The following is a 19,306-nucleotide window of genomic DNA, read 5'->3' as shown; positions in this document are numbered from 1 at the left end:
ATCATTGGAAACATGCAGGGTAAGTTATCTAGTGAATTTAACAGAGGAAAGAAGGATATCAAAAAATTTTAATTCACTGTGGTTATATGACACATTTGTATTAAAGGAAAAAATGTAATGTTTGAATATTGGAGAGCTTAAGAATTTTTTATTCCTTCTGGGCAGATTGAAAATCTTTTAAAAAGGAATTTCAATTTCATGTATTTTGGAATATAAAGCATTTTTGTGGTTTTCTGTTGTTTTTATAACTTTTTTTTTCTCTTATGCTTCCAAGTCTTCTTGAATAATCACTGTTTCTAAAACTCTCAATGAACACCATAAATGAAAATAGAATATAACTTGCTGTCTCCTGTTATTTTTCCATTAATTTTTACCCTTGAGATATATTTTGATTTTTCTCTTCAAACATTATATTGCCTTCATTACGTTGGACAAAAACAATGTCACATTCTTTTCATGACGTAAAAATGTTTATGATTTAATGAGGCTATTTCTTGTAATCTTAGTTTTGTACTTTTATGATGTGTTTAAAAATTAAAATTATTAATTTTCAGATTTAAATTATTAAAATTCAATGCTATTTTTGTCCTGCTTTATGCCATGTTTAAAGCATTATTTTGAGGATTCTTTATTGCTAATATTTTACTATTGATTTTTGTATTTTTTATCGCCATATATAAATCTGTAGGTCATAATCCTTTGTTGCAAAAATTGTTAATCAAAGCTATTGGTTTTATCCACATTGTCTTCTTGGCTTATTTATATGTTTGGCTGAAGTCAAAATTTATGGAAAATACTCAGTTTTTGCCTGATGAAAAGCAAGCTTATCTAATTTTAAAAATATTTATTTTGTGGACTAACAAGGATATACCTTTGGCTATAGTTTTAGAAGTTTTCATAGTGAATCTGTTTCTGATTATGTAGCATTATTTACCCCAAGATTTAAGTCATTATCTTCAGATGCTTAGAAGACATAACTACTTGTTTTTGAAGTGTTAAACATTGTATTGGAAATATCTAAAGAACAACAGAGAGTTAATGTAACTTACATGAGCAAAGCAGTTTTGCTTTCAGGTTCTTAGATTTTTATTTAGTAAGGTACTTCTGCAGTATCTCTGAATTGCAAGAGCCACCCATTTGATATCTTCTGTTTCCTCATTACTTTTTTTTTTTTTTTTTAAGTTAGTGGATCATTTTGTGATAAGATGTTTTTGGTTTGTTTTTTTTTTTTGTTTGTTTGTTTGTTTTTTGGGTCTCTTTTTTCTATACAGCTTTTATATCTGAGATAATTGAGCATTTGTTTGTTGGCATTGCAGTTATTCCTAGAAAACATTCCAACTTTGTGATGTTAAATATCTAAATTTCATAAGATATAACTAGATAGATAATGGCTTGAATTAGTCCTTTTTTGGGAGATATTGAGGAAATAGGGGTATTTCAGCATATAGAATTAGGTAATATGATTTTGAAAAAAATTCTTTCTGAACCATGTCAGAATTAGTCCTTCAGAATTGTTACTTGACATTTCCTAGAGGTGTTCCATATTTTAGATAAGAGATAAAAATAGGTGTACACTATTTACCATAATTAGAATTTCTAGGGGTTTTTTTGTTTTTGTTTTTTATATTAATGATGGATTTTGGAATATTGTTGACTATGGTGTACTGGCAGATTTATGATTTAGATAATAAAATTTTATGCCCTAATTCCTGTCACACAGAATACAGTTTGTTTAGTTTGGTTATGAAGATTGTGCTTCTTTATCCTGGCTTTTGAAAGATTACAGAGAAGGGAAGCAATAATTTAGGAAGGGGACAAGAAGAAAAGCAAGGAATGAAAAAACCTATACATAATAAAAGAAGGTAGGTAGATTTTAGAGAAGGGCACTTATCCCTAGAAGTATGAGTTTTGTCTCTCCTTTCTCTTCTAATTCATCTTTTAGTTTCCCTGTATATATTCCCTGACCATTTTCCTTCCTTCTATTCTCATGTTTAACTTTTTGAAAATTAAGGCTAATAGTATCATTCCAACAGTTATTTCCTTCTTTAATAAATTTCATGTAATTGGATAAAATGTGCCTTAAGTTGGGGATGAGTTGTTATTTAGTTATTGTTGTTACTATATTAAAGGCATTCATATTTATTTTCCTTCCAAATTTCTCTCCAGAGTAGAATATAATATATTTTTGATATTCACAGTTTCTTGACTGCTTAGAATTCATTTTGAATGAGAGGAATTAACAGAACTATTTCATATTTTCTTCTGTGTTAATGATGATATGTTATGGGATATTTTGACTCTTATAGTAGCGACTCTTGCAGCTTCTGAATATGGCTTTTTATTCTCCTGGGGCACTCAGATAAACAAGATGCATTTCTCCTCAGCATGTCCCCTTGAGAAAATTGCAAAAGAAATTTTTAGAAGAATGGTATGCTAGGATATATGTAATCAAAGCCTGAAGACTTATTTACCCTTATGGCATTGGAAGATTTTGAGTTTGACATTCTAGATAAGTTCTTTTTGTTACTTATATGATAGCATTATAAAGAAGCTTTAAAAGTGTGCTTTATTCCTCTTCTTTTAAAAATTATTTCCCTAAAGTACACTGTTCTTGCTTATAACAAATAGATTTGCTTCTTTCACTCTTGAGAAATAAATCTTCAATATATATCTCTAATTTCAATATTCTTTCAAGGCATTTTATGGAAATTATGTTTCTGAATGATAGAACTTTCAAAATATTGAAAAGACTTGTCTTTTCAAATTCACGTTGTTTTTTTTCTATTACCAAACATTTATTTAATAATATAGTCTCAGCATAACTTCTTAGCAGAAATACTTAGTTTTTATTTTATTGTCCTTGAACTCATAATTGCACAATTTCTTTAGCCACTATAAAAGGCCAAGAAGATTTTCTCCTTCTGATACTTTTATTTTCATTTGTTGTTGTAATTACCGCTTTTGGGCTCTTTGCCAGGAAATTGTGACTCCTGAGCCAGGAGGAGGAGTTAAGGGTAAAACTACATCATTGCCAAAAATATTCTATTCCAAATGGATTTATGTAAGGCAACAGTGATATCCAGTGACAAGTTAAATTAGCCACCGAGGTGTTTTCTCCAACTCTCTCAGAAGACTAATATTGAAGGCCCTCATTCAGACCAGAAAGTTCTGAAGTTTGATTAAAACAACAAAATATTCTATGTTATAGGGAAAATTTTAAAGGAATTTTGTAATGTAACTTCTAGAACTAAATGAACTAGAAGACTGCAAGAAGACAACCAGTAACAGATGAGGTAATAGTATTTAATCTTAATACTATTAGGAGTTTGCTTCTTTAGTTTCAAGGCTGATATTTCATGCTGATATTTTAAGGAGAGAATATTTAAAACCCCTGTTTTGTTAACAGATTGTCAGTGATCTCATTATTTCATAATAAATAGATGTTATTTCTTTAGTCTCCTATTTCCTTAAACTGCATAGAGATATCTTACTAAAAATATAACCATCAAATAAGCTGTTCAGTTTTTCATAACTCCGCGTATTATGGTATTACAAAGTTTTACAATGCTTGCACATCTCCTATAGTTTCTACAGTGCCTCTTTTTAAATAATTAATTATTTATCTGTGAATTCCTAAGCCTCTAATGTGGTGCTTTAAACTCATTAGCGAGATAAGAATTTTTACTAGGATAGAAGCTGAATTTTTTATTTTAAGAAACATTTTTCTAAAAGTAGTTATAATTTTCATATTTTATGGGAGTTTTATCCATTAGTAAAGTAGAATAAATGGGCTGGCTTTGATACTAGTTGTCTTTGGTTCTGTGTCTGAGGCCTAAGAAACCTTTGACTTCTCTAAGAAGTTGTATTTCTTTTTTTTTTTTTGTAAAGACATTACAAGGCAACAAATCACTCTTTAGTGTTCTATCACGGCATTATTTACGTTATAGTACAGGATTTACCATACTTAAACATTGCTTAAAACCAAGAAAGTTTTAGTCTTAAAATTGTTATTGTAGATCTGGAGAGAACAGGCTTTTGTCCAAGGTTCCTTCTCTTTTGCCTCCTCCCTTCACCTTGCCTGACACATATATACGCTTTTGATAGTTTTGTAGTCATTATCTTTTTGAGTCTTAGTTTATGGAATAATTTACCTTATTATTATTCACTAGGCTAAACTATTTAAACCTGTTTTCATTAAATATCTTTGTGCTTTCATTTAGGCACACATTTCCTAAATGGTAGTTTGGCATCCCCACTTTGGCAGGTGGGGCTTAAAGAAATAGGAGTGGATCCACATTTTTTCTTTTAGTTTCTTAGATACAAGAACAAAAGTAACTTGATTCTCAAAAGTTCTGTGACTGAAAGCATTCAAGAATGAAAATCAAGATGGGTGTAGGGCACTTGCTTCTAGACAGATCTTTATTTTTAAAAATTGACTTGCTTCTGAACTCCAAGAACCACGCAAAACCTAGCTACCCTAGGATTTAAAAAAGGTATATTGATGCCTTTTTTTTTTCAGGCATTTGTTACTAAATAATTTTTTCTAAGGTCCAAAGCAGAATAAAGTGGAAAAAACTAAATATTACTAGGACAACTTCAGAAGACAGAATAAAAAATATTGTGAAAGATTCAATGAATAAGACAAAGATGAAAATCATGTGAAATATAATAGATGCTTAGCAATATATAATTTTTGTTGCTTTTATCAAACTTCAGAATTCTCTGGTATAAATTCAAGTCCTTCAGTATTAATTTTCTGAGAGAGCTGGAGAAAACTAATTTAACTTATCACTAGATATCACTGTTGCTCCACATAATCTCTTTGGCAATGGTGGTTGCATTAAATGCTTCTCTAAGAAGTTGATATCTGAAAATGTCCTGTTGAATCTACTGATGGCTTCTCTTTACCCTTAGTGCCACCTCAATATGTTTTAGTGAAGTTCCTTCCACTCTCCCCCTTCTCCTGGTTTTGTCTTCTGAGATTAGTTTTCTTATTTCTACCCTCAGAAGGTTGAAGATGTCCTGATAATTATATGACTTCATGACTCTCTTGTGAGACTGTACCACAAGAAAGAATAATCTTCAAACTTTTCTTGGCTTTTATTTCAAGTCTTAATCCCTGAATATTTTAGGAACATCAGCTGTTTGGTATCTGATTAAGGATTTGGTCCAGTTGGTTCCCTAGCCTATGTTTAAGAATCCTCAACTTCAGTCCTGTCATTCACTGTGTTTCATTAGGGTTAGAATCTAATACTTTGTTGTGTAATTATGTCACCTGTGTCATGTATTTGGGGGATTTGTATGATTGTGAATAAATGAATAGTATTGATTATCAGTACAGGCTGGATGGAAGTAAGGGAACTGCTGAGTTTTGTGTTATTGTGAATCTGTAAAAGAAGGATTGGAGCCCTTGACTTTTCTCTGGATAATGAATTTATCTGTTTAAAAACATTTGTAAGGTAGGTCTCCATTGATTAACTCTCTACTTAAAAGTAATTACCTTACTTAGATAAGAGTAGTTATTGAGTGGAAACCATATATAAAGAGGACCTTTATACCTTCTTGAATCGTACTATGTCATTGTGAGATAGACTTGTTCACAACCTAAGGAAGTTATTTTAAGAACTAATTAGAAATCTTGAGTGTGAATTCACAGAGTTGGAGTAAGCCTTATAGAATATATCTGAGGAGCTATGATAGAGGAAGGTCAAGAGCCACTATAAGCATCTGAGAACAAAAGCCTGAGAAAAAGGACAACTCTTTCTTAAACTTCCTCTCCCAGGGCCTGTTAATCCCCAGACACTATAATATAACCTGTTCTTTCATTTCTAGCAAAGTGAATTTTGTGTCTATCTCAAAGTGGCCAGGGGTTAACTGGAAATAGATATAAAAATAAAGTTAAGCAGAGAACCCAACTTTTCATTAATGTTAGAAATTTTCCTAATTATGGGCTTGGAGCTTTTGTGACTCAACTCATAACTTTTAATTTAAAATAAACTTTATCATCCCATAGGCTTAAGAGGAGCTAATTACTATACCCATTCAGAGATTATTAATTTCACTAAATAACAAAAATCTCTTTAGTGTATTTAAAAATAGCCTTTATCCTCTTTCTGTTGTAAAAAAACAAAACAAAACCAAAAAAAACCTAAAAGGCTAAAAGGCCAGACTTTGCTTAGTGTACATTATGTTTTGCAAAGAATGTTCCAAAAGTTCTAGGTATTTTAAAGTTTAATAGTTTAAAGACTACCCTAAGACCTTCAGGATACCTTTCATAAAGTGATTGACTGGGCACTATTATTCTCTAGATATTCTCTAAGCAAGCACAGAACAAGACATATCAATGTATGAGTATAGTTGTCATATGCATAATGCACACACCTGAATTTTAACGCATATACACATGTTAAATATACATATGCATGAATAATGGGTATACATAGATATACACATATTATACTATATTAAATCTCTATCTGTTTATCTAATGTGAATAATATACTTGTGAGTTACAGGTATTGTTTTCCCTGTAATTTTTTAAACCACAGGCATAGGTTAGTTAGTTTTCAGTTACAGTAAATTTATCTATCACAAGCTTTTTTGTCAAAGCAATTGAATGGGATCATTGGCTAATAGGTTTAGAACTAGAAGAAACCTTAGAGATTATCTAGTGCGGTTCTTTTATTTTTAAGGGTGGAAAATGGAGGTCCATTGAATTGCCTAAATTCACACAACTAAACTGGCAGTTGTAGGTTCAATGCTTCTTCCATTGTGCCATGGAGTCTTTTGTTTTAGATATTTATTGTGTTCAGATTACTCTTCTGGTATACTTTGCTGAGACATGCTCTATCTATACTCAGAGGAAAGGGAGATATGGAGCCCATCAGCAGCTGATAGTCTTAGTTGATTAGAAAATCTATTTGATATGCTTGATTTAATGCTTGCCTATAGAGACTGTTGTTGTTGATATTTTGCTTGTGAGAATAGCTAGATCAAAGATTTAGAACTGGAAGAAATGTCTTCTAGCTCAGCCCCCTCCTTTCTGTAGATGAGAATCCTAAAGTTTAGCAAGTGAAGCAGTTTTAAGGTCACAAAACTAAAAGCAGAGCCAGGACCCACAGCCAGGGGTCTTTTTTTTTTTTTTTTTTTTTTTTTTTTTAATTATATTGTGTACCTCCTCATGGGTTATTTTTCCTTGTGGCTTCAAAGCAACTTTCATAAGGTGGGGAACATGGAGCTAGGGAAGGTTTGAGCCTTGTAAGATAAAGAACAGCCATGCCCTTAGGAGGCATGGCATAGATATTAATATGCCTCCCAGAAATTGCTGATTAAACTCTTATCCATTTATTTTTGTGTAATATTCATTATATGAACAAAATCTGGATGTTTTAAGTGTAGAATCTTTACTTGTGTGCCCTTAAATAAAATAATTTGTAGAAACAGCTCCCTAACATTTTAGATATTTTCATTTAATTTAATTTAAAAATTTTAATAGAGAATTTAATTAATAATAATAAACTTGATTAATTTAATCACTTTTTACTTCTTCTTGTAGGGTGTTTGTGAACCGGAGTTTAGCTATGGAAAAGATAAAGTGTTTTGGTTTTGATATGGATTACACACTTGCTGGTGAGTACTATTCTATATTTGTTTAGCAATTGATACTTTGAAAACAGTTAGCATAGTACTATGCTAATGCCAGGTAGTTTAATAAATTCTTAATTATTTTATATACCCATGTGACTGACAAATGATTTGTCACCATGTTAAAAGATTCCCGGTTTACATTCTTTCTTCAGCAGAAACTTTTGAACTATAATTTTTACTACAAAAGACTGAGATTTAGTCCATGAGAGAAGATAGAAAGATAATAACTAGTTTCTTTTTAACCTAGTGTTTGTGGTACTTTTAATACTGTGTGTGCTTAAAGATATAGATAAATCTAGATTTTCTGCTTTTCTCTATGAAGCTGTCTTTCAGGGATGGACATTTTTCATTCTTACTGTGTAAATAAAGATGAACTTTGCAGTAAAGAAAAATAGTTTCAGAGCTCGTTAAGTTTTTAAAAAAAGTTTGCAACTTAATAAAAATTTTTATCTGATAATTGAAAATAGTACAGATTAATCTGACTTTTTCTATGGTTGACATACATGGAAACCCCTTACCTTTGAAGTGTCTTCCCTGAGAAATTTTTCTCTGGTTAACCAAAAGCTTTAAATATAATTGGGTTCAAAGTTCAATCAATAAGCGTGAATAAACAACACACCTTTATAGCACTTGCAGGTTTGTCAGGCATTTCCTAGTCTAGATATCTTTTTGTTTGATGTGGCAGAGTAAATAGAAAGACCTGGGTTCAAGTCTTACCTTAGTTGCAGGCTGGTGAGTCATTTAACTCTCAGTTGCCCTAGCATACTTTGTAAGTTGCAAAGCAGGTACAATTATGATTGTTAGAGGAAGTTCCTCAGTGGGAGTTTCCTGTACTGGTCAAATTATAGTCTTGATTCAAAAAAAATTATTGTTCCCATTTTACATATGAAGAAAGCAAAGCTTAGGGATGAGAATCAAGAATGATAATGTATTCTGTGCAGATTGAAACATGTTATTTTAACTTTTTTGTTTTTTTCTTTTGATTTTTTTCTTTCATAACATGAATAATTTGGAAATATATTTTATGTGATTGCACATATCTAACCTATGTTGAATGTATTGAAAGATGGGAAGGGAGGGAGAAAAATTTAAAACTCAAAAATCTTTTTAAATGAATGTTTAAAAATTGTCATTACATGTAATTGGAAAAAAATACAATTTTTTAAAGGATGATATGTATTTTGAAGATCTTATTTTCAGAAAGAAAGATGAAGAACAGGGAGATTTTTGATCCATTTACTATGTATTATGTTTTTCTTTTACTCTGTCTAGTTAATTGACATCTAATTCAGGTTGGTTTCTCTTCTGTAAGAGAAAATAAAAATGCTTAAAAAAACACTTCTCTGTTCTAATAGAGAGAATAAAATATACCTTAAGTACACACAGACACACAGTTTCACTGTTTTAAAAAAATGAAGAAAAAGGATCTAAAGAGGGAGAGGGGAATCCTAAATTGTGTTGAAAAAAATTAGGGCAGCTCGGTAGCACAGTGGATAGAGTACCATCCCTGAAGTCAGTAGGATCTGAGTTCAAATCTTGCCTCAGACACTTACCGCTTCTTAGCTGTGTGACCCTGGGCAAGTTACTTAACACTAATATTGCCTCAACAACAACAAAAAAAAAAAAAAAGAAAAGAAAAGAAAAAGAAAGAAGAAATAGAGTAGGCACATGTGGAAAAATATAATCCATAAAAGAATTGGAAAAGGAAGAACCTACTAAATGTTTGGAATGATATAATAGGATACTAGGGTAGTCTGGACTTTTTGAGGAGGAAGTAAGTACTTGTCTTTTAAGGAGTGTGATTGTGGATCTACAGGTGCTGTTGTGCAAGAGATTATCTAGAAGAGGAAGATTAATAGAAGTGCTTGGTGACCCTGTTGAGGGTTAGTAAGACATATTTGTCTACCTGATAACAAGAGAGTTCTGATATTTATCCAGGATGGTAGAATGTAGAAAGGAGCCTCAAGATTTATCAAACCTGATAATCCTTACCTATTTCTGATAATTTATATGATTATAAATCTTCCTTTTAGAAGAAATATATTATTGCTAAGGATTAGGAAGTTGAAGACAAGAAATTAGAAATCTTAGAAACAGAGCTGGTGTTTTCATCACTTCTAATGATGAAATACAAAAGATTCATTAGGGAAAATTCAGATTTGATATTAAAGAGCTAGTAGTTGTTATTGTTGTTGTTTTTAATGGTATTTGAGAAAGAGATTTAAATCTCTGGACCACATCTGAAAATATAAGAATAACTATCCTGGCCAGGGGTGAAGTATATCTAAGAAGACTGGTAGGACTATATTTTCATCTCTCTTGTACATTTAATCAAAAGGACTTTAAACTGAAAAAAATAACAAAAATGTAAAAACTGCTTTCTTGCATTCATCATGTTAGATAACATTGAATGTAGCTATAATTTAGAAAGAAGCATGTCAATAGAAATGACCAGAAATTCATAAGAAACTAAAGACTAATCTTATTACTTAAGATGTCTATTCACAGATGCAATAAATAGGGATAACAAGCAAGCTCTCTAGTGCTTAATAAAAAGAAGCAAATTTGAACTAATAGATATCACCAAGACCTGGTGGGCTAGTATTCCTGATTGGCATATGGCCAGCCATAAGTGTACCTTATTTTAAAGGCACCAGATGCATAAAGATTATAGGGATTATGTATAGCATTATTTATCAAGATATTTTCTCATATGAGAAAATCCAGGATTGAGAGAGAGTTAGAGAAGAGTTAAGAAGAGTTGGAGAACATTGGAGTAAAGTTCTGTAGGAATGAAAAGGAAAATGACGTTTTCATTGAGATATTCTGGACAATCAGGACAGAAAAAAGAAATAAATCGCAAGTCTGGCACAGAGACATGTTATAATCATGAAGGGGAGAGCGTTGCTTCAGTTATCTTGGCATCTGCTAAAAGCAGAGCAGCTATTATTTCTGGGTTTGCTCTACTGATAATTTAGTCACTTGAAAGGTTGAGCAACATGGGGCACACTTCTGTCTTGGACCCACAAAAAGAAGGAATTATTATAGTAGAAATGCTGGAGACCTAAATGGGGAGTGATTGACTAGTCCATTTTAGAATTCATGATAGAAAAGGAAGAGGTAGCAAACCCCAACATGGATCCTGCATATGGGGAAAGCAACTTTTAAAGGCGATTTTTGAGTGTTAGGATTTTAGAGTGCCTTGTGCCAAATAATAACTCTTCAAGTTATAGTTATATTCTAGTTATGTGATGAATATCTGAGGCACATGCCTTTACTGCTTATTCACAGCCTTCACAGAAAATTGCACCCCTACTCTCTGCTATGACGGGACTTCCCATATTGAAGTCACACGGGTTTTTGAAGGGATTGAAAGGAAGGAAATAATGCCTGGCACATAGCTGACACTTAGTAAATACTTGTTGAATTGAATCTAATTTTCTTTTACTTTATTGTTCAATTCTGTTATGAATAAATGTTTTTGTTACAGTACTAGTGGAAGTGTTTATTGACTAGATGATGAGTCAACTGGTATATGTTAGAAATTATTTCATTTTACCAGAGCTTTTAAATATTGAGGAGCAGGAGGATGAGGAGAGAGAAATAATCCAAATTAATTATTTTTAAAGCATTTTGTTTCATTTTGTGGGGTAATTGGGGTTAAGTGATTTGCTCAGGGTCACGCAGCTAGGAAGTGTTTAGTGTCTGGAGCCAGATTTGAGGTCCAGTCCTCCTGACTTCAGGGCCAGCACTCTATCCACTGCATTATCTAACTGCTCCTAAAACATTGTAATTAAAAATGTCGAGGTCCAAATTCCATTCTTCCTGCCCTCCCAAGATGGTAAGCAGTGAGATATAGGTTATTAATGTGCAATTATGTAAAACATTGCCATACTAATCATTTTGTATAAGAAGACTCCAATAAAAGAAAAAAATTGAAAAATAGCATACTTCGGTCTATATTCAAACTATATTGGCTCTTTTTCTGAAGGTGCTTAATTTAGTTTGCCTTCATTATTAGTCCCTTGGGACTGATTGTCTTGGATCATTGTATTGCTAAGAATAGCCATATCATTCACAGTTCTTCTTTAAACAATATTACTGTTCCTATGTACAATGTTCTCTGGGTACTATTCACTTCACTATTCATCAGTTTATGTAAGTCTTTCCACTTTTTCAGAAATCATCCTATTTTTGTCATTTCTTATAGAATAGTAACATTCATATATCACATCTTGTTTAGCTGTTTCATAATTGATAAGCATACCTTTGATTTCTAATTCTTATCCATCACAAAAAAGAACTTCTATCAATATTTTTGTACAAATAAGGCCTTTACCCTTTTTTGGGGATGTCTCAGGGATATAGACCTAGCCAGTGGTATTGCTGAATCAAAGAGTATGCACAATTTTAAAGATGTTTGGGCATAGTTCCAAATTGCTCTCCAGAATAGTTGGATCTATTCACAGCTCTATGAGCAGTACAGTAGTGTCCCAGTTTTTCCACATCCCCTCCAATGTCCATCATTTTCCTTTTTTTATCATATTAGCCAATCTGATGGGTGTGAGGTAGTGCCTCAGGACTGTTTTAATTTGCATCTCTCTAATCAGAGCATTTTTTCATACAACTATAAATAGCTTTGATTTCTTCATCTGAAAATTACCTGATCATATCCTTTGACCATTTCTCAATTGGTGAATGATTTGCCTTTTTCTAAATTTGACTCAGCTTTCAATATATATGAGAAATGAGGCCTTATCAGAGATACTAGTTGCAAAATTGTTTCCTTGTTTTTTGCTTTTCTTATAGTTTTGATTGTATTGGTTTTTATTTGTGTAAAAACTTTTAAATTTTATATAATCAAAATGATTTAGTTTATATTTTGTAATTTTGTCTCTATTTTCTTGGGTCCTAAATTCTTCCCTTCTTCATAAACCTGACAAACTATTCCATACTTTCTTAGTTTATGGTATCACTCTTTATGTATAAATCATGTACCCATTTTGATTTTATCTTGGTATATGGTATGACATGTTGGTCTATTCCTAGTTTCTGCCATACTTTTGTCCAGTTTTCCCAACAGTTTTTTCAGAGAATGAGTTTTTGTTCCAGAAGCTTGGATATTTGGTTTTATCATGTACTAGATTACTCTGGTTATTTAGGGAATATTAGTCATTGATAAAATACTAATTTTAGCCAAACTGTTCCTACAGTATAATCTCCAACTTGTAAGAAGATATAAATATATCTAGGGAGTCATTTATAATATTCAAGTAATAGCAAATTTCTGGAATCAGGAGAAGGAAAAGTATAGGATATGAAAGGTCATAGCTACCAAATAAGTTGAGACCAGAGATGCCTTGGTCATTGAAGGCAAATTCTGGCAATGCTAAAAACAAGAGGAATTTGTCAGAGTATTTGGTAGAGGAACAGTATCTTATATTCTTTTGTTCAGTTTGAATGCTACTAAATTATGGTACTTAGTCTGTGGTTAAATATGTTATTTAAATAATAAAAATTTATTGATGTTAGAATTTCTTATGTTTCAGTAATTCAGCTTGCAAAAAAAAAATTAGTTTGACTTATATGTACCACACATGCTCTTCTTTTTAAAAAAACAATTTGTCCTTTATGGCCTTGATGTTTTCCTGGTTTTTATAATATCTGAAATTATAGTATTTAGTTATTTATATTTACAAGCATATATGTACAGACAAAACCATATGTGGTTTGTACACATAGATGTATTCATGTTTGTCACTTTGAGGCAATATCCTTTATTGAATATAAATTGAGAGAAGTATAACTCTAGCTTAAGCTTTGGATTTAATTATGCTCCTTTCTCTCTGACCTGGAAGAAAAAGAATGCTTTTATGTATTTAATCTAATCTTTGTTTTCTGTGCCTAACATTCTTTGAATTATTATTAATGGACCTAACTCTTTTAGTTCTTCTGGCTTATCTAGGAAAAAGAAACGGGGAATACAACCAGACTTCATAGCTTCATCAAAGAGTCGTGCCAGACTAAGTTTATTTCCTTTTTTGATTGGTTAACCAAACTGATACGTTAGAGGAATGATGTGGATAGAGGATAAACTATCTTTTAGCAACAGATTCAATTAAGTGTTTCATATTATGCTTAGGGAAAAGTTGGAGAGATGTGGCTTAATCACAGCACCATAGTTAGGTTCTGAACCAAATGGTTGGACTTGGAGCAGTTGTTAATGATTCATTTTTACCTTGGCACTGAGAGTTGTGGTACTGTTCAGTGGTGTCCAGTTCTTCATGGTACTATTTGTGGTTTTCTTGACAAAGATACTTAATTGGTTTGCCATTTCCTTCTCCAGCTTATCTCACAGATGAGGAAACTGAGGCAAACAGGGTTAGTAACTTGTCCAGGGACACAGCTGGTAAATATCTGAGGCCCCATTTAAACTTGGGTCTTCCGGACTCCAGGCCTGAACATTCTATCCGCTAAGCCAGCTAGCTGCTGGAGATCTTTGACCTGGACTTTTTTTTGTTTTGTTTTGTTTAAACATTTTAGTAGTTACTTGAATAAAGATATAGATGACATGCCACATTTACGGATGACTTCAAGTCAGGAGGATTAGATAACACAGAAGAATGACAGAATCCAAGAAGATCTTGACAAGCTAGAACAGCATTGGTCTGAGTTTCAGAAGATAACATTTAGTAGGAATATGTTTAAAGTCTTAAACATATGTTTGTTGTTTTTTGAAATTTAATTAATTTTTTTAAGTCCTCAACATTCACTTTTATAAGATTTTGAGTTCCAAATTTTTTTCTTCCTCTTTTTCTCCCCACTCCATTCCCCAAAATGGTAAGCAATCTGATAGAGGTTATACATGTACAGTAATATTAAATCTATTTCCATATTAGTCGGATTATTAGAGAGACTTAGAACAAAAGGAAAAAACCATAAGAAAGAAAACAAAACTGAAAATAGTATGCTTCTGCCTACGTTTAGATTCCATAGTTCTTTCTCTGGATGTGGATAGCATTTTCCATTATAAGTCTTTTGGAATTCTTAGATCATTTTATGATTAAGAGAGCCAAGTCTGTTAAATTTGAAAATTGCTGGGTGTGGCTGTTAGTATATACAGTGTTCTCTTGGTTCTACTCACTTTAGTATCAGTTCGTATAAGTCTTTCCAGTTTTTTTCTGAAATCTGATTGTTCATCATTTCTTGTAACAATAGTATTCTATTACGTTCATATACCACAATTTATTCAATCATTCCCTAGTTTCTAAACATCCCCTCAATTTCCAATTCTTTGTCACCACAAAAATAGCTGCTATAAAAATTTTATACATATTTGTCTTTTTCCCTTTTTAAAATATCTTTGGGATCATACTTAGTAATGGTATTGCTAGATCAAATAGTATTATGTACTTTTATAAACATGTTTTTGGTTTTTTTTTAACACCTTCAAGCATAAGATTATAAAGGCATAGTTTTCAGACAGTTTTCCTGGGTATTTTAATACCAAAAACTCAATGTGATATAGCAGCCAAAATAGGTTAATTCAGCTTTAAGTTTCATTAAGAAAAACCACAGTTTCCAGGCTATAAAGAAGTGATGAGCTTGATGTAGTTGCCCAGGCCATTCAGCATCTAGAATGTTGTATTCAGTTCTGGCCTTCACAGTTTAGAAAGAACATTGATAAACATTGGGGGTGGGCAACCAGGATGGTGAAAGACCTTGAGTCCATATCATGTGAAGATGAGTTGAAAAAAATTGGGAGATTATTAGCCAATACTTAATCCAGTGCCTGCCACATAATAGGTATTGAATACATTCTTGTTAAATGAATAAATGAATGAATTAGGAGATTGAAGAGGCTTGAGTAAGTTTGAAGAGTTTGGCATGTTCAAAAGGCATTATTATAGTGGTTCTGCTTGTTTGGTCCTAGAGACAGAACCATAAGTAGAGGGGAAGAAGTGGCCAAGGGCAGATTTAGCTTTAAAGTTGGGAAAGATGTCTTCTCATAAGCACTATCCAACAGTTAAACTGATTGCTTTATTAGATAATTGGAATATTACTATGACTTGTTGTGCATGTGTAATGAATAGAATGCTAATATTATACTAGGTGACTGTTAAATGTTATTAAGTGATTTTGTTATAATTGTTGATAAAGCAATGATAGTTGATATTGCTTTTTTAAATTAACATAGCTTGATTTCCAGAGTAAATTATAAGGTAAAGATATATATTTTTAGAGATTAATAATTAATCATTTAAAATTTTTAACTCTCCTATAAATGAGGAAGGGAATTATTGAAGACTGAACACATCTGAACTTCTGTTATTAAAATTTATTTCAAAATAATTTGGCTATTAGACAATTATTTTGATATGATTAGGAAAGTTTTCATTTTTTTTAATTTGGGAAAGGAGAAATTATTGTGCTTACTTATATTAAGAAATTTTCCATATTTCTTCTGTAATTTTGATAAATACTACTTCTTTCTGAACAAACATTTTGTGATGTCTAGTAATATTGCTGAACAGTCTGATAGACATTAAAGTACCTATTGTATGTAACACACTATGCTTATAGACAAAATGAAATAGCCCTTTCCTGCCCTTAGGGAGCCTCCATTTTATTAGTGGAGAATGAAGGGTCTAACAGCATATAAATGATTTTCTTGTTATATATAACTTGCTGCCTTACTTAAGAAGTAGGACACATTTCAAATTATATATAATACATATATATATTAGAAAATTTTTGGCAGTAGGGGGAAGGCGGAGGAAGCTAGATGTAGAAATCTCTAAGTTTCTTCAAGTTTGCCATAATTATTTCCCCTTGTGATGCAGTATTATTGCATTCATATCTCTTTGTTTCTTCAGCCCTTCACCAGTTGATGGGTACTTAGTTTTTCCCATGTTTTTGCCATTAAAAAATACGGCTACGAATATTTTGGTATATTATGTGATGGAACTTTCCTATTGTTGCCTTTCTTAGGGTTAATTAATTACCAGTAATGGGATCCCTGGGTGAAAGGGTATGGATAGCTACCACTTTTGCTGCTTAGTTTTATAAAGTTGTGATCAAAAATCCGTTATTAAAGTTTCAAATGGAAAAATGTCTTCTGATTAAATGAGTAACAGTCAAAGTTCTTGTATCACCAACATATCAACACAAATCATCATCTGACAAACTGCTAATCTGTAAAACGTGGTTTCTTAAGAAGGAGGATGTTAGCCAACAGCTGTTGAGAAAGTGAGAACTAGTCTCCATATAAGAAGTATTGGCACCATAATGTTGTTTTTTCTCTTTTGAAGGAATTCTATATCATTAGACCCAATCTTTCATTAGACCCAATCTTAATGGCACCTCTAATCTTTACTGTCTTTTTTTTTGCTACTTATGTAAGGAGAATGAAGAAATACTATCCTGAACTTTGCATCAAATGGAGCATATTAAAAATATGGAGAAAAATACAAGTTTGTTTCAGTTGAAATAAATATTTAGAGCTTGATGACCTTGATATATATAAAGTTGCTTGAAGTGAAAAAAATATTCTAAGGTTGGAATATAACATTTTCAAAAATCTTACTTCCATTTTAAAATATTTACAACTCTAGTAAAGAGAGTGTAGAAGAGAATACACTGTATGATCTGTGCAGCACTTCTAAAGCATGCTATTTTCATTTCCATACACTCTTTTATAGATGTGGAGCATTAAATTGCTTTATTTATAACAGAGTTTTTGGTAAAATTAACATGCTATTTTTTTTCAAGAAGTATATAAACCTATATTTAGCTCTTTTTGTGAATCTTAAGATAATCAAGGGCAGAAGAATTAAGATTCCAGTTTTCTTTGAAATTTAAATCATTTTTAGATTTTCTCATTCTTTTCTATTCTGACCTTTTTGAGCATATAGCAAACAAGCAGTTTCCAATAGAAATATATTTTCTCTATAGGAATAAATAGGTGCTTTTGATGGTGTTTACACCAAGTCCTCTTCTTGAATTTTTTTTTTAAGGTGAGAACTACATATAAGGAAACAGTGATTCCTTTCCTTTTCTATGTTATAGAAATAGCAGTAATCTCTGAAACACAGAAAACATTTTCCTCTTTGATATTATGCTGTGAAGTTTGTTTTTCCTATGTACAAAAAATTATTGCTTGATTTTGATAGAATTTTTGAATTTTGAAATTAGTTGAATTTAGACCTTAGAAATTATCTTTCCTTTCTTCCTTTATATTTTATATTTTATTGATGTTCTTTTCTTAATTTTTTAATATTACCGTCATTTTCCAATGACAAATATAATCCTGAGAGAATTCTTTTTTGTAATAATTAAGAAGAGTCAAGCAAAACAAATCACAACGCCCTTGTTTGCATAGAGAGAACCCATTCCTCACCTTTCTGCATAGAGATGGTAGGCATGCTTCACCAACAGCATGCTCTACCAACAGCATGCTCGAATCATGATTCAGCAGAGTCCTTGTGGTTATCATGTAAATTGTCCTAGATCTTCTCACTTTGTTCTGCCTTAATTCATACAGGTCTTGTTAAGTTTCTCCAAATTCTTCATACTTATAATTTTTAGTAGTGGTATAATATTTTATTACATGAATGTTCCACAGTTTCTTTAGTTATTTCCCTATTGAGGGAGGGGCACCAGCTTTCCATTCTAGTCTATTCAGTTATAGGGTGTGTGTATGTGTGTGTACGCATGAGCGCTTGCAATTTTTCCTTTTGTCTTTGAAATTTCTGTATTACTTTATTCAAAGGTCAAGCTAATTCTTTTTTAATGTGAGGATAATGAGCATGGTCTACTCTTTTTAAATTGCCTTGTAACATTTTTTTCTTTTAAAAATGTGTTTGCTTATATCTTTTCTCTTCTCTACCCATAGAACTATATCAAAGAATAAAAAAGAAAGACACAAATGCAATTCAGTACAATGTACGAAAGCATCAACTCAAGCTAGTAGTATATGCAACACATTATACTTAGTTTTCTATTTTTTTCAAAATTGGGAAGAAGAAAATGTGTTATATAAAGCATTTAGCATCAACTAAAAGTTGAGTAGCACTATATGAATAACTTTTCCTCTTATTATTAATTATTACATCAAAATATAATTTTAAAAAGTTTTTCAAGTCCTTGGAAAATATGCCAAAAATGCAATATTTTTCTTTTGGGACAAAAGGAATAAAATATAAAATAGAATTTTTCTTTTTTCTTTTTCTTTTTCTTTTCTTTTAAACTTATATCTACTGATGGTTCAACAGTAGTTTGTATAAATATACCTAAGAAACTAGATGAGATCTGTGTTGGGGGAATAGAAAAAGGAGGTAGCTAATAAACAAGTATTATTATTATTATTATTATTATTTAGAAAGCTATGATTGGCAACAAGTCTCAGGGTTCTTTTGCTGGAATCATTACTAATCTGGCACTTGTTCATTAGTTTCTCATGCCTGGTACACACTCTGACCATGTTTTATTAGACTTGGAATTGACTCAACAAACTTGACATTTAAATGAACATTTTTTGCATGGTGTGCTTACTTAGACAGAAAACTTGGGCACTTAGACCAGTTAGCTGTCAGCATCTTAAATCCTCACTAGATTCATTGGCATTAAAGGCACTTGAATAAGTCAATACTGAGGGTGG

At 31.7% G+C, this 19,306-nt stretch overlaps 1 protein-coding gene across 5 annotated transcripts in view; it reads left to right on the top strand.

The window, feature by feature from the left end:
- Nucleotides 1-19,306, top strand: part of NT5C2 (5'-nucleotidase, cytosolic II) — a 115,494-nt gene that overhangs the window by 52,603 nt on the left and 43,585 nt on the right. For 4 of the 5 annotated variants that reach the window (XM_074295481.1, XM_074295480.1, XM_074295479.1 and 1 more), the window contains exon 3: nucleotides 7,556-7,629. In XM_074295481.1, coding sequence (XP_074151582.1) covers nucleotides 7,556-7,629 — 74 coding nt within the window. Of the gene's footprint in view, nucleotides 1-3,036; nucleotides 3,294-7,555; nucleotides 7,630-19,306 lie in introns of those variants that run through there. The other variant, XM_074295482.1, reaches the window with a different exon arrangement.

This window comes from Sminthopsis crassicaudata, chromosome 2 (genome assembly GCF_048593235.1).
Source record: "Sminthopsis crassicaudata isolate SCR6 chromosome 2, ASM4859323v1, whole genome shotgun sequence".
In the NCBI taxonomy this organism is placed as follows: domain Eukaryota; kingdom Metazoa; phylum Chordata; class Mammalia; order Dasyuromorphia; family Dasyuridae; genus Sminthopsis; species Sminthopsis crassicaudata.
The sequence above is the reverse complement of the archived record's forward strand: the minus strand, read 5'-3'. Positions and strand labels throughout refer to the sequence as shown.